This window comes from Phascolarctos cinereus, unplaced genomic scaffold (assembly GCF_003287225.1).
Source record: "Phascolarctos cinereus isolate Bilbo 61053 unplaced genomic scaffold, phaCin_HiC Scaffold_9;HRSCAF=440, whole genome shotgun sequence".
Taxonomy (NCBI): Eukaryota; Metazoa; Chordata; class Mammalia; order Diprotodontia; family Phascolarctidae; genus Phascolarctos; species Phascolarctos cinereus.
The window spans coordinates 204,111,416-204,128,192 of record NW_027556402.1 but is presented as its reverse complement, the minus strand read 5'-3'; the positions used below and the strand labels follow the sequence as shown (position 1 = coordinate 204,128,192).

Genomic DNA, 16,777 nt, shown 5'->3' with positions numbered 1-16,777 from the left:
GATGCAAAATGTTTAAAGTGCCTGGCTTCAAGTACAGAGAGGATCCAGACATTACAAACCCTCAATTCAATAACAACTTATTAATCATCTGCTACATTTACTAGTGACTGTGCTAAGTGCTAGGGCTACTGAGAGAAAAATGAAACAATCCCTGCCCTCAAGTAGCTTGTTTTCTACTGGGAATAAATAACACGTATAAAAATAAGTAAATACAAAATACATGTGAAATAAATACAACACAATTTCAGTGTGGAGAACACTAATGTCCTCTAGGTTCACAATGAATCCTGGGTTCACAAAGACCAGATCTGAATTTAGGAACTGATCCGAAGAAAATAATTATCTCTTTTGGTTCTGCTCTAGAGGCTATTCTAGGAAATCTCCAAATATGTTCAAGCCCAGGTTTCCACAAATGTGGATAACAAGATTTTTCCAGTTCTTATAACAAGCACTTAAGATCCCAAATGTATATCAAGTAGAAGACTGCTTTCATTTCAATTCACAGAAAATGCAAATGAAAAAACTCAAAGAAGCCCATAAGCAGATACAGAAAACATTCCCAGTAACCTAATAGCAGCCCTTGAATGGGAACTTAACTCATTACTGATCTTCTTGTAAACTCCCTTTCCCACTAAGGTTCTCACACAAGAACTTCTTGACTCAAATTACCTCACTGTTTAGTGGTTTAGACCAGAAGCATCAAACAGGCAACCCAGTAGAACAAGATTAAAAAACATAATTGGGAACTATTTAACAAAAAAAATTAAAATCAATTGGTAAAGGTTTATCGATTGATTTGGAATCAGACCACCTAGGTTCAAATCCCAACATTGTCTCCAATTAATTTGGAGACAATTTGTATGTATTTTGTATATACTTTTCAGTACTTGAATATATGCACATGCTGTCTTATCTACAGAAAACACATCCCTGGAGGCAGGGACAATTTCACTTTTGTTTCTGCATCTTAAAAAATGTTTGATTGATTTGTTTAAGACAAAGTGGCCTATCTGCTGTTTCCTGTACTAGACAGGGTTCCACCTCAGTGCCTTTGACTTGGTGGCAGTAGGCATTGATGGACGAAAAGATGAGAATGTATTAAGTAAGCTCAATGACTGAGAAAGAAGCTCTACTGGGAATGGCACTGGGGGTAGACTACTTGTCCCAACAAGTGTAGATTACTTAAATTGCAATATTACAGATAATTATTGTTTGACTTGGGCTTATATTAAAATTTAACATATGATACAAATTTGAAAGGGAAGAGGAGGGAATGCAATGTGGCCAGGAGGGAGGTGGAAATTATTCAAAGTCTGAGGACAAGTCTTATCATACTCAGGAACCTCAATTAATCTTTGAGATTACCTTTAACATCAACCTTATTGTACCAAAGGAAATGAAAGCAAATCTATAAGAAAATAACTAATTTTCAGTACTCTGGGATTTCCTGCCTCCTTCCCTAGCCAAACCATACCCAGTGTTTAAAAAAACAGCAATTAAATTCATGGTTTAAACAATCACTCCTTAACATCCCAATAGTTATAGGAAATAACTGTTCTCCTATCACCAAGTTATCTAGGAGCAGTTCGTTTCCTGCCATCCAGGGAGACCTTAATAGTTAAAATTTTCTTCACACTCCCATCCCAAACTGAAGACACCAAATACAATGTCCCTCAGGATTACAGATGCAAGGCTGGAAGAGCCCTTCAAGTCTGTCTAGGATTAGACTGCAACATTAAGACATAAATTAACTAGTCGAAGATTATACAAATCCCAAGAGGCAATGTTGGGATTTGAACCTAGGTGGTCTGATTCCAAATCAATCAATAAACCTTTACCAAGCACCTCCTATGTACCAAGCACTCATTAAGGCACCTCACCACACTGTCTCCATTCTGCCTCAATGGCCAGTCCTCTCTCCTCACACCACTAATTCAGGTCCTCATCACCTCTCACTTCAACTTCTTACGATAGGCCTCATTTGTTTCCCTGCATCCAAGCTCTCCTCTCTGCAATACATCCTCACACAGGTGCCAAATAGATATCTCTAAAGCCATGTTATTGCCTTGCTCAAGAAGCTTCTATGACTGCCGGTTGCCTTTAGGTTAAAACAGAAACCCTTTTGTTTAGCACAAAAAGCTCTTTTCAGCCTTGCTCCAGCCAATCCTTCTGAGCTGATTCACACCCCCCCCCCCCCCCACACACACACACACACACACACACACACACACACACACACACACACCCCACCCCACCCCACCCTCACCAGCAGCAGCTACAATGCTCAGCTATCTGCCCTGCGCCGCCCCACCTCACCCCTTGACACTATTCTATCTCCTGGCTTCTGTCCCCTAGAACTCAAATGCTTCCCTCCTCTCCAAAGCTCGGCTCAAGTGCCCCTTCCTTCAAGAGGCCTTCCATGTTTATCCTAGTTGTTAGTACCCCCAAAATCACCATGTATTTATTTTGTATATACCCAGTATTTACTTATCTGTGAGAAAGTGAGCCCCCTTCCCCCCTGTAAAATGTTAATTCCTTGAGGACAGACAGAGACTGCCTTAGTTTTGGTCTTTGTATTCCCAGAACTTAACAAGGAACCAGGAATATGGGCTTGTTGACTGATTTTCGCTCTAAATCTATGATCCCACTACTTGCATTAGCACTGACAGCACAGAGAAGACATGAATTGAGACAAAGTGAAAACAAGCAGAATGAGGAAAAGTGCATACAACATAAACAGAAAGAACAATAAAAGGAAAAACTGAACGGTGTGTAATTATAATAAACAACTCTGGCCCTTCTAAAAGGTATTAAGAAAATGCCTCTTCCTCCTTTCACTGGAGAGGTGGAGGGCTATGGATACAGAATAGTTATTCACTGCCAGCCTGTTCAACATGTGGATTTGATTTTGATAAAATATCTTGGTTTTTAAAAAAACTTTGTTGTACAAAAACACTGTAAAAACAAACAATTAAAGACTTCAGGACTCTGATTAACATCAACCATGATTCCAGAGGACCAACGATAGAAAATGATAACCACCTCCTGATAAGAGGTGAGGACTTAAAATGCAGAATGAGACATATTCTCAAATACAGCCAACGTGGGAATTTGTTTTGCTCAACAACGCATATTAGTTCCAAGAGTTTTTTTTTTCTTGGAGGTGGGGAGGGAGGAGAAAACAAATGCATAATCAAAAAAACAAAATTTAATTCAAAAAAATCTTGTAATAAGGTAAAGCCTGATTGGCAGACAAGGGGTATATTCAGAAAGCTTATGATGCAAAAACAAAAGGAATAAATAAAACTTTTTATAACGATGGCATATGGTTTTATTAAAAAAAATTGTCTCCTGTTCGGAGGAAATGAGGCAGATGCTATCTCTATACTATAGACAATCTAGTTTACACATTGTTCAGTTACATTATTTGGGGTCATCCTTCAAATTGTGGCCTACCCCCTTCCATGAAATGTTTCTAACCACTTGTAGTCCATATAGATCTTGTCCTCTTTGAATACCTACAAAGTATACTGACTATAACACACAATTTAGTGTCAACTGATCAACTAATATTTATTAATATCTACTACCTATAAGGGGTACAATGAAATGCAAGACAATCTTGGACCTTACCACAAATTTCAGCTAGTTAATTCCAGTCAGCCAGAAGAGACTTTAGAGATTATCTAGTCCAGGAGCTCTTAACCTGGGGTCTTTGGACACCCCCTTCCCCCAGGAGTCCATGGACAGATTTCAGAGGGTCCATGAACTTGGAGAGAAAAAAAATACATCTTTATTTTCACTAACCTTTGGTTTACTTTGTGTTTCTATGTATTTTATTTTATGCATTTAAAAATATTCTGAGAAAGAGTCCATGAGTTTCACTGGACATAACACTAAAAAGTTAAGAACTTCTGATCTAACTTAAATTTAACATTTCCTCCAATTATAAGTGTGGGAAACAAAACATCATTCTGAGAAGAGATCTGTAGACTTCACCAGACTGCCAAAGGGGTCCATGACACACAAAAGATTAAGAACCTGTGATTTAGTACAATTGCATTTTACAAATAAGGAAATAGAGGCCCAAAGAGAGGAAGTAATTTAACTAAGAGTATGCAACTAGACATTAAACAGAATAAAGCTTTGGGTTCAGGGCCTTCTGACTCCAGATCCAGTGTTCCTCCCACTATGCCATATTCTCTTCTTAGGGAGACTAGACAAATACATGAAAAATTTAATAATAAATGAAGAATTAAATGAAGTATTAATTAGATGACACAAGGTAGTACATGATTGTCAAGTAAGTTGTAATGACAATTAATGCCATGAATTTAGACAAGTATGAGACTGATCTGGGAAGACTTCATGAAGAAGGTAGGCCTTGAGTTAGCCTCTAGAAAGGAATGAGAAGATCTGGACAGGAAGAGCAACAAGAGAAAAGACTTGGAGGAAGAGAAAGCACACAGCCTATTCTGTGGACAGTGATGAAACCATTTTGTCCAGAAAAGAGGATTCATGCAAAAAATTAGAGGGGAATTCAATTCAACAAGTATTTCTTAAATGACTACTCTATGTTAGGTACCATGTTAGGTCCTGGGAATGATAAATTTAAAAAAATAAAATCAAGAAGCTTACATAATACTGAAATAAAACTGGAAATATACTTTGGGATTTAGAAAAATGTGAATGCCAGTATGAGTTTAGACTTTATTCTATAAACAGCAAGAAAACTATTAAACTAAACTATTTCTAAGCAGGCAAATAATAGCACCAAAATGTGTTTTAAGAAGATCAATCCACACCATGAAGCCAGACCTATCTCCTTGCCTGTCCACTGGCCATTCCCCATGGCTGGAATACATTCATTTCTTAACTCCTTGTCACTTCTTAGAATTCCTCTCTTCCTCCAAGAAGATATTCAAGTGCTATTTTCTACATGAAGCCTTTCCTGATCCTCCCTCCAAAACCACCTTCTATTTAGCAATTTAGTTGTGCATTTGGCATCTCTCCCTTTAGAATGTAAGGCGAGTACAGCAATTGTTTCATTCTTAGTATATGTGTTCCGAAAGATCTAGCACAGTGCCTAGCATAGAGTAAGCAATAAATGGTTATTGATGGATGTATGGATGGACTGAAGGGAAAGGTGTGAGGCAGAGAAGTCAGTTACCAGAATAATGAAGTTGTCCAAGTACAAGAGGTTAGGGGCCCTGAACTACAGTGGTAACAACAGTATTTAAAAGAAGAGGCACTGTAACAGAAGAAACCATAAGACTGAGTGGCTGGGGGCAGCTAGGTGGCACGGTGGATTGAGCACTGGCCCTGGAGTCCCGAGGACCTGAGTTCAAATCTGATCTCAGACACTTACTAGCTGTGTAACCTTGGGCAAGTCACTTAACCCCAATTGCTCCACCAAAAAACAAACAAAAAAAAAAATCCTGAGCAGCTGACTGGATGAATGGGCGGTACCAAGAAGACAGAAATCTATTTTATGTGTGTGTGTATATACACACATATATATACATATACATGTATTTGTTGGTTTCTAACTTATGGGATCAAGAAACAAAAACAGTTTTTAAACATGCTGATTTTGAGATGAATACAGGTTAGCTAACTGGAAGTATCTATGAGGATGAAAATGTTTAACTGGAATTTAGAAAAGAAATCAAGGGTAGAAATACAGCCTTGGAAATCATTCAAAGAGAAGTTAATAATCGAAACTATGAAGAGTGAGTGAGAGTTTCAAGATGACAGTATTCAGTGGTAAGAACTAAGAAGTACCTACATTTAGGGAGCAGATGGAAGAGAAAGAGCTAGCAAAGGAAATGGCACTATTATCAAGAGTGCCAAGGAATGAGTTTCAAAAAAGTAAGGATAGTTTAAAGGGTGAGATATTGCTAGATAAGGTAAGATAGACCTGAGAAAAGGCTGATAAATTTGGCATACGCTGTACCCTAATTATTCCATAGCATAGGCCTCTGACCAACCAGAATGTTAGCTTTTTGTGGCCAGGGTATCCCCTATACTTTTCTTCTTCTACTTCTACATCTTATTTTGAGCAGGACACAGAGCCAATGCTAAATTAAATCTCTGACTAATTGATAATGCACACTGACTCCTGTAATAAATGGCTACTGAGAAAATGGAGGCAGCAAGATGCTGAGAACCTGTCCAGCTTGCCTAGAGCAAAAAATGTTGTTATTTTGTATATGCATTTGATTTAATTGCTTTTAAATTAATAATCAACTTGGAATTAGCCCCATACTCAGGAAGGAATGCCATAATCCAAACCATCAACATACACAAAAGCATTTACATGTGGATTCAGAATGCAAGTGAATCAAAGACAGCTCGGGACACTCATTTGTCGTCCACCAGAACAAAGATACAACAGAAGCAGCCTCAACAACAGTCTGCTTTTGCACTTTTTTCATGTACTTCTCAGGTATCATTCTGATTTAGTTACATGTAGTACTGTAAACTCCCACGAGAGCAGAACCTAGGCTTTATCTAAACTTTGTGCCTCTCCCAGACTAGCATAATTGCCCAGAGGACTTAAGAGACGCTTAATACGTTGGCTAAGCAAAATGAACAAAACTATTAAAGGCCAAGTCTTTCCTGTCCTGCTCAACTTCTCCATTTCATGCTGAGAATGTGACCATGGCACAGCAGCCTCTATCCCTGCGGAGTCCATTAAACAACAAATTCATCATGACACACTTGTGTTAAGCACCTAACATGTACACAACACATTCTAACCTTACCATGGAAGCAGTGACAATGAAGTCTTGTCAATAACATCTCTAGAAACTTCTCTCATTTCACTCACATGGCCACCACTCTAATTCAGGTCCTCATCTCCTGAACTGTTTTTCCCTCTCCAAATTTCCTGAGGTACAAGTCTAAAACTTTTATTCCCTGCTCAAAAACCATTACTGAAAGAACCCTACTGCCTTTAGGGTAAAATACGAACTCTTCAGCTTATCATTTGAGGCCCTCCCCAGCCTTAGCCATCTCACTTTCCAAACAAATCAACATATTAGCATTATTGCTTGAACATCCCATCTCTCACTTAACATCTGCTCTTCAGAAGTCATCCCCCTTGCCTAGAACGCACTCCCTTCCAAGCCTCTGCCTCTCAGAATTCTTAGGTTCCTTCAAAGCGCAGCCCAGGTTCCACCTCCTCTGTGAAGTCTCCCCTCATCTCCACAGTTGAATGCTCTCTCTCCATTTCTAACAGTTTAATGTTCTCTCAATGTTTCTCTTTCCCTTTTTTCCATAATTACTCATCTATGTAAACTTCTGTAAATCATGCCCGCCCATCCCACGCCCTACGTTTCTGTTCCTAACATCTAGTTCAATGCTTTATGCATAGCAAGTACATAATAAAAGTTTCTGGATTAAATTGAGGAGTATGAGAAGCCAGATATACACATTTTCCGCAAAATTACATTCCTCATAGCTGAATGAGACTGTTCAACGTACAGACTATAGGGCACCTGATAAGTTAACTGGAGGTTAAAATAAGGCTTAAAAATGTATCTTAGCTAACTAAGTTGACATTTTGTATTCTGATTTGTCTAGAATTATAGAAAGCATATGTCCTTTTTATAAGGCAGCACTATATTTAAGTCACAGATTTTTAGAGCTACTTTTACAAAGCTTCATACATAATGGTTACTTGATATTATTTGTTCATTCATTTTTATCATCACACTAAATACAGGTTATGAAATGAAAATATTATTAACACAGAACAGCATCCTTTAGGACCCTAAAACAAAAGCTGTCACGTAAAGCTCTTGGCAGCTCTACTCTTAAGATAATGCAGTTTGTCCCAAACACACTCACTCCTCCGTGACTTCTCCATTGCTTGTGGCACACCTGACCACACCACTGGCTCAAGCGATGCTACCCAATCTGAGTCTGCACTCGCTCATGCACTCACTTACTCTCTCCCTCTCTTTCTCTTTCCCTCTGTCTCTCTCTCACTTTCCCTCTCTCCCCCCACCTTGTGTGTGTGTGTCTATCTCTATCTCTGTCTCTCTCCTGTTGCTTCTCAATTTCCCTTCAATGACTCTTTGTCCTACTCCTTACTGTAAATGCCCTTTGCCATGGTGCCTCTTTTTTCTTCACTTCTCTTTTCTCTCTACACTTTCTTCCTCTACAAGCAAATGCACTTTCATGGCATAAACTACCACCTCTTTGTAGCCAATTCTCAAATATATATTATCTCCAGGCTTGACTTCTCTCTTATTTGAGTTCCAGACCTTTATATCCAAACTGCCTACAAGATAGCTTCACTTGGATGTCCCAGAGCCACCTGACCTGAGGTCCACTTTCAGCTCTGTTATACATTAGACATATGACACTGGGCACATTGCTTTATATCTCTGATTCTCAAACTCCTCATTTTAGAATGAAGGTGTTGGATTAGATCATGTCTAAGGTTTCTCTGAACTTCAAATCTAAAATCCCATGGAACTAGATGACCAAAATCAATCTTTTTATCTTTACTCTTAAACCTGTTCCTCCTTCTAACTTCATCATTTTTTATATAGTAAGACTTTTTACCCAACTTCCCATGTTCATAAACTTGATCTTTATTCATCCCTATTCCAGTTATTACGTCCTATCTATTTCACCTTTGCTTCATCTCCCACATCTGTCCTTTCCAATCTATTCCCATTATCACTACTATAGTCCAGACCTTTTTACTACCCAACTACACCTAATCAATGTTCCTAACCTTCACTTGCACACACACACGCGCGCGCGCACACACACACACACACACACACACACACACACACACACACACATATACACCCCCCCCCAATCCTCAATGCATCCTTCATACTGCTGCTATAATATCTCATTTGCACAGATCTAGTCAAGTCATTCCTCTGCTCAAAGCTCTTCAGGGATTTCCAATAGCCTATCAAGTTTTTGCCATTTATTCAAGGCAAAATCTTACACCACAACTAACCTTCCCTGCCTTATCTCATATTACTCCACTCTACACATTATTCTTGATTTTAGCCAAACTGGCTACTCAGTCTCCTGAACACTCCTGCATTTTCCAGCCTCCATGCCTTTACTCATACTCTCTTCATCTATGGCTAGAATATCCTTTCTCTTCTCTGTCAAAAGACTTCCCAAACTAGCTTTTAAAGCCCAGCTCAAATGCTACTTTCCCCATGAAGCCTTCCCTGCCTATCTTTCTCCCTTCCTCCCCCGTCAATAACAAACTTGCCATTCAGATATCACATCCTGCTCTATTTCACAACTCTCAACATTTATCATAGAATGTTGCACAGTCCAGTTTTTTCTGCTTGTGGCTCATCCCCATTTTGGATCATTACCATAAAATCATAGATTTAGAGATGGAAGAGACCTCAGAATCCATCAACTCCAACTTTGTTTTACAGATAAGGAAAGTGAGGCCCAGGGAGATGAAATGACTTGCCCAAGGCCACGCTGATAGGCAGGACAGGGACTGGGACTTAAAAACTGGGACCTGTAATTCCTTCACCCAATTGGGAACTTTTCTGTGCCAGCTAGAGTTGTTACATTTGGGCTACTAAGGAGGGAACCCAATAAGGGGTACTTTTGGAGATGGGCATGAGAGGAGCAAAGATCTCAACCATTCCCACTGGCTTTATCCCTCACATCTAAGCAAATGCAATTCAATGATAAGCAAGTGCTTTGTAGTAAGGCCCACAGTTTGTGAATGACGAATGATGAATAAGATATTATTCTTGCCCTCAAGGAGCTTACAATCTAATGAATTCCAAATCTGTCTCCAAAAGTAGCCTCTTTCCTAAATTCCAGTCCTTTATTTCCAGAGCCATTTAGATATTTTCCCAAATATCCAAAGCTAAGTTTATCATCTTTCTCAAACCAACTCTTCCTCCTGACTTCTCTGTTTCTGTTAGTGGTGCATCATTCATGTAGCCATCAAAAACTGAATCTGAGAATAATATTTGATTTCGCATTTTTATCTGTCCCCACCCCTTCAAGTTCTAAATTCTGTAATTTCTTCCTTAGAAAAATCTCCTGGGGCAGCTAGGTGGTGCAGTGGATAGAGCACCGGCCCTGGATTCAAGAGGACCTGAGTTCAAATCCAGCCTCAGACACATAATACTTCCCAGCTGTGTGACTCTGGGCAAGTCACTTAACCCCAACTGCCTCACTGAAAAAAAAAAATCTACATATATCCCTTCCTTTCCCTTCTCACTGCCATCATCTTAATCCTTAACAGTGCCTTAAGAGTTCCTTGCAATAACATTGTAACTGGTTGTCCTACATTCACAAGCTCTCCTCTCCTATCAGTCCTGTACACTGTCACCAAATTAATCTTCCTCAAGCTACCTTGACCAAGTCACTACTGCCCACTCACACACACACACACACCCCTCACCTGGAATGCCTCAACACTACGTACAGGATGAAAGCTCAGCATTCGTTTTTTTCATCTCGTTATTCTTAGTCACTTAGTGACTTAGTCCAATCAAGTCAAAACTATTTGTTAAGGACCTCCTATGTACCACGAAGAGTTGAAGGTAGCTAAATGCCTCAGTGGACAGAGCTGGGCCAGTAGTCAGGAAGATCTGAGTTCAAATCCAGCCTCAGACACTTACTAGCTATGTGACCTTGGGCAAGTCACTTAGCCTCTGTAGACTTAATCTACTACAGAAGGAAATGGCAAACCACTCCAGTACCTTTGCCAAGAAAACCACTATGGACAGGACTGGCATGCTATGGTCCCCAGGTCAGAAAGAACTGGACAAGACTGAATGACTGAACAATAACGTACCATGCACTGTGCTAGGAACTGAGAAAACAAGGAAAAGCAAAAATAATCTGTGTAAGGATCTAACAATTTAATGGGAAAGACAACATGTACACAACTATGTACAAACCATATACATACAAGATAAAATGGAGATAATATTAGAGGGAGTGCACTAGCATTTAGACAGGCTGAGAAAAGCTTCTTACAGAAGAAGGGATTTTAGCTCAGACTTGAAGGAAGCCAGGAGGCAGAGATAAGGAAGGTGCAAATTCCAGGCATGGAGGACAGCCAGTGACAGAAAGACCCAGAGCAGGCACTTAGTAACACTTGTCAAATGAATAAATGACCTAGCATTACCCACTTTATGACTCCAACCTGGTATTTCTCTTGCCCTCCCAACTCCAGCTGCTCCTTCTCACCATACTGATTCCTCCGAGTTGCAAGTGTCTTCTCGAAATTTTTATCTTACTTTATAATTATTTTGCAATGTTCTGCATACACGTTGTTTCCCCACAACAGAATGTAAGCTCTCTGAAGGAATGTTTCATTTTTGTCTTTGTGCCCCTGCTGCACTTAATGTTTGCTGAATGAATATCTCACAACTTCAAATGAGTCTTACATATAACAGCAAGGTTTCTGATGAGTATCTTGAATTAATATACCTGGAGAGCTCTCAACATCAACTTAAGAGCTAAGATAGCTCTGAGATCAGATCTACCTTAAAAATACTAAATCATCAAGTTACTTTCCAGGAACTAAAAATTTTTTCCTTCTAGAAGCTCTACAGGAAGGAATTAATGTAGGTACTTCCTGGCCAGAATCTTACCCCATCATTCCTCTAAAAATGCCTATTACAATGTCTAGAACAGATTAAACAGGCAACCGTACCCTTCCCCATCCTCCACCCCCAATCAAACACAAGAGTAGCAAATGGGGCCATTTGTTTGCACATTTCTCATAACTGCTTTGAGATTATAGGTGAGACAAAGGCCAGAGTCCTACCTAATTATATTGTAAGCTTGCAAGAGTTCCCTGACCTTTTTTCCAGTGCTATTAATTCTCCATGCTAGTGCTGTGCTTCCAGTCCAAATGCATTCACTCCCCAGGAGTTCAATGTCACAGAAACTTCTCAGCTAATGAAAATGACACCAACATTGACACGTTGCAAGGTTTAAAAAACATAAAAACAATGTCCAAAATGTATGAAATCATATTGTTCTTAAAAGGAGGCTAATTCATAGTTAGTGATAGGGAAATGATAGGGAAATAAAGAATGCAGAGTAGATGACCAAGTATCATTTGAAAAGTATCTTTCAGAATACAAGTTTACAAACTTTTATGACTAGATTGGAGAACATTTAGTATAGCTATAACAATCTAGTTCTGTACAGTTCTAGTCTAGTATTCACTTTACTGCCTGTGACTCAACATAGAAACATAGAAAAACAAATAACTGTGCCCTATGTCACAAAAGACATCTCAAAAGCTTCTAAACATGGAGTATTTGATCTTTGTGGCAACAACCCTTCAAGGCATAACATTTAGGACAGTGTAATCTTCCTAATATCACCAAATCAATAATAAAAGAAGCTCCCTGAATCTCCCATTGAAATTTCAATTCAAGACATCATTATTCTCAGCATTAATCAAATCCCCTAATTAGTCAGGCATACTGTGTGGAACAGAACTGAACCTGAAAATACAGTTCATTTTACAGATAAGGAACTGAGGCAAACAGGGTTAAGTGACTTGCCCAAAGATCCAGTCCCTGGGGTCAGCTAAGTGGAGCAATGGATACAACACTGGCCCTGGAGTTAGGACAATCTGAATTCAAATCTGACCTCGGACACTTGAAACTTACTAGCTCTGTAACCCTGGGCAAATTACTTAACCCAGATTGCCCCACCAAAAAAATCCAATCCCTGTTCTCAAAAGTTCATGTTACTTTAGAAAATACAATACCAAACAGGATACTTCCTGCTTCTTTCCCACTTTTCCCCTTTTCTTGGCCAAAGACTAAGACTTCATCAATCCCAAACTCCAGCTCCCCACCTCTCCTTTTCACATACAACGGGGACCTGCTTAGGTATCTCTCTCCCCCAAAGATAATCAGCCAAGTCTCCCAGGACTCCTTGTCTCCAGATATGACCTGTGCTCCCCTCAGTTGCCACCCATATGACCTGTATTCTCCCAGCTTCCACTCCAGATGTGATCTATTCTCCTCTTGGAGATGTAACCTAACCTGCCTCAGCTTCCCTCCTCCACAAATGCTCTACCTCAACTCCCCCCCCACAAGTGATCTTATTTTCCCCCAGTTCTCTCTTTCACAAATGATCAGTTCTCCCCCTTGGCTTTCCCTCTCCAGAGTCCCCCCCAGATGTGGCATGTCCTCCTCCTCTGCCTCTCACCTCCAGATGTGGCTTGTTCTTGGATCCTCACCTCCACACGTGGCCCACCATCCCCCCAGATATGGCCTGTCCCCTCCAGATGTGGCTTGTTCTTGGATTCTCACCTCCAGAGGTGCCCGCCTTCCCCCCCTGAAACCCCCCAGATATGACCTGTCCCCTCCAAATGTGGCTTGTTCTTGGATTCTCACCTCTAGATGCGACCCGCCTTCGTCCCCCGGCTGCCCCCCTCCCAGACGTGACCAGCCCTCCGTCCCGGGCCAAGCGCCCTTCCTTCCAGCTGCAGGTGCCTGCCTGCTTGACTCCCCCGCGGGGCCCTCACCCTCGGCGATGACCCGCTTGATCCGCAGCCTCAGGTCGCCCAGCTCCACGGTCTGCCCCACGAAGTCTGTGTGGTCACGGCTGGCTGCCCCGCCCAGGGACCCCGGACCGGCCAGGAAGTCCAGCGCCGACTGCAGCAGGGACATGGTGGCGGCGGCGCCGGCGGCTGCACCGGCCCCGGCCGACGGGGGAGTGCGGGGAGGCGGCCGGAAGGCCAGCCGCGAGCCTGAGGCGCCTCCCGCGCGACCCACTCGGCGGCGCCTCTGCCGCGCATCAACAGTCAACCGCCCACCGGACCGCCATCTTCCGCCCCAGCGCGCAGACGTCGGCGCGAACGTAACGCGTCAGCGACGAGTCATGGCGCCGGCCGCTTTATTGTACGCCACGCGCCCCAATCCCGTGACCTTTCCCTTCCCCCCCCCCGACCCCTCCCACGCTACGGCGCTTGTCGCCTCTCGTCCCGGCGTCCTTGCGTCCCTCTCGGGCCCAGAAGGAGGCGCATGCGCCGTGACCACAAGAGCGCGGCGGTCCGGGCGGCAGCGTCTAGCTACAGGCTTCGGCGCCCTACTCTGAGGTAAATTCGCTTTAGCTTTCGGGTGAACCGGGCCGGGAGAGAGAAAGCTGCCCCAAGCGTCAGCCCTGAAGCGGGCGGGGAGCGGGCGGGTCCTGAGGGAGGCCCTGTTAAACCAGGGGCCGGAGCTTGTCGAGGCGTCACAACGAGCTCTTTCCCTGGGGCGGAATTTGAACCCAGGTCTTTCCCCCAACTCGACTGTTTCTCCCCGCCAGCCTGCACAGTTGCTGTGGGGGAGCGGGCTGCACGGAATCTTTGTGTTGGAAGGTACCTCAGATGCTGGCGAATCCCACCTCTGCCCGAGCAGGAACCTTTTGACAGCATCCCAGACGAGTAGTGCGGCGCGCTCCCTGGCATCGGTAGCGTGATGGGCGGCCGCTAGGGGGCGCTGAGAGCGGTGCTCCACGCTTGTCCCTCACTGTTGGACCCTGGGCGAGTCATTAGCTTCCCCTGCCTTAGTCTACCTCTCTGCAATGGGGAAGATACACCGACCTTCAAGAATTATTGCGAGGATAAAGTGAAATATTTCTAAAGCGCTTTGCAAAAGCGATATATATAGATAGGAGTCAGTCGTTAAGCCTTTGTTGTGGAGTAATGTCCGACTCTTCGTGATCCCCTTTGTGGTTTTCTTTGCGCTTATTGGAGGAGCTTACCATTTCTATCAACACTTTATTTTACATATGAGGAAACTGAGGCCAGTAGGGTTAAGCGACTTGCCCAGGGTCACACAGCTAGTAAGAGGCCAGATTTGGACTGACTCCAGGCCCCGGCACTCTGTGCACTTCACCATCTAGCTGCTTTAGGCCGGCTGCCCATTAAGCATTTACTAAGTGCCTGCTGTGCACCTGGACGTACTAAGCGCTAGGGATACAGAGAGTGGCTGAAGACAATTCCTGCCCTCGAGGAACTTAAAATCTAATGGGAAAGACTACATGCAAACAAATACATTACAAAGCAAGCTACTTATTGGAAAAGTAGGACCTGATGAACTGAGGGAAGGCACTGGAATTAGGAGAGGTTAAGGAGGGCTTCCTGTAGGAGGTGAGGTTTTAGTTGAGACTTAAAGGAAGCCAAGGGCAGCCAGGCAGAGCAGAGGAGGGGAAGTATTCTTAGCCATAGAAAATGCCAGAACCCTATAAATGCTAGCTATTTTTATTGAGACAGTCATTTACACTTTTAAATGATATAGTTGTTGAGAAACGTTTCTTTCCACCTCTGTGATCTCTGACCCTCCACTGTTTGCCCCTATCGCATCCAGCTCTGTTTTCTGGTACTACATAAAATGAGTCTGATACCTCTTCTGTGTGACCACCTTTGACATCTTAAAACAACAGTCATGCCTTCTCTTTGCTATCCACCCTTTGCTTTGCCCTTCAGACAAGCAGACCTTACCTTGCACCCTCCTAATATTAGAAGGTAAATAATTTGAGTGCAGGGATCTGCTAGCTTTTGTATTTATATCCCTAGTACTTTGCAGGGACTACAAATTCAGAATGGTACAAACTGCAGATGTGGTTGCCATATCAGTTTACTCACCTGTTTTGCTGTTTTTACTGTTTTCACCTGTTTTGTGGGGAGGGAAGATTTGGGTGGGGATGGTATTTTGAGGGAGGAAGTTAAAAGGAAATGATTGGTGTAAAAATAAGTCATCAATGAAAATTATATATACACACATGCACCAATCACATCCATTCCCTTCTCTTCACTAAAGCCGTCATTACAACCTGCCAGGATTATTCAGCACTTGTCTGTCTCCAGTCTCCTCTCCTCAGATCCATCTTTATACTGCAGATAATAATCTTTCTTATACAAGGTTATGATTATGGCACTCTTCTGCTTAGCCTCAGTAACTCCTCATTGCCTACCAAATAAAGCATAAACTCTTTATTCTGGTGTTTAAGACTGCCCACATTCTGACTCCAGCCTACCTTTCCAGCATAATCTCATCTCCCTTGGTCTCAGCTGAAGTCTTTGCCTCTCTGCAAGGCTCAGCTCAGGTGCCCATTCTTCCATGAAAGCTTTTCAGTCTCTCCTGAAAATTTCTTACTGCATTTCTATCAGTTACTTGTTTAGATAGTTTTTTCCTATTATATTATCGGCTGTTTTGAGAGCAGTCCTTAAACATATAGTTGCCACTTATTAAATGTTTGTCAGATTAGAGCAGTCAAGGGAAGTCCTTTATGTTTTTGTGATGCTAAGGTACACCTCCCCAGGTGACTGTGGGGTGAGGGCTGTGTGTGAGCCAGCCAGCTTCCCTGTAGGGAAGTTTACCAAAGTGTTTCTCCTTCTGACCCCTTTCCCCTTCTTACTCCACCCCCAGGCCTCTCTAAAACCTGGAGAAGTGGAATCTGGATTCTGAAGTTCCTTTTGCTGTGGGCGTGCTCAACAGCTGCCAGAATAGGGTGGTTTCCAGCTGAATAAGAAGCTGCTGACCCCATGGCTGGAACAGGGACCCCAGAGGAAGATGCAGAGGTACAGATGGAACTTTCAGCAGACACAGGAGATGGGAATTCCTGTGAAAACACCCAGTCATCCCACCGAATGCTCAGCTTCAGTGATGCCCTGCTTTCCATCATCGCCACTGTTATGGTGTGTATGTGCTCCTGGTCCACACCTTCCCTTAGCCCCTAACATCCCTCCCTGCCCCCATACACCAACCAGATGCCTCCTTCCTAACGC

General features: G+C 42.5%; 2 protein-coding genes across 2 annotated transcripts in view; one reads left to right on the top strand and one right to left on the bottom strand.

Moving 5' to 3' along the window:
- The window catches only part of GAK (cyclin G associated kinase), a 125,955-nt gene extending 112,099 nt beyond the window's left edge, over positions 1 to 13,856 (bottom strand). The window contains 1 exon segment of the mRNA XM_021005273.2: positions 13,529 to 13,856. Within this exon segment, the coding sequence (XP_020860932.1) occupies positions 13,529 to 13,673 (145 nt within the window). The 5' untranslated portion in view covers positions 13,674 to 13,856.
- A 108-nt stretch (positions 13,857 to 13,964) lies between these two features.
- TMEM175 (transmembrane protein 175) overlaps positions 13,965 to 16,777 on the top strand; it is a 33,589-nt gene continuing 30,776 nt past the window's right edge. Inside the window, 2 exon segments of the mRNA XM_021005398.2 lie at positions 13,965 to 14,101; positions 16,419 to 16,687. Coding sequence (XP_020861057.1) covers positions 16,535 to 16,687 — 153 coding nt within the window. The 5' untranslated portion in view covers positions 13,965 to 14,101; positions 16,419 to 16,534.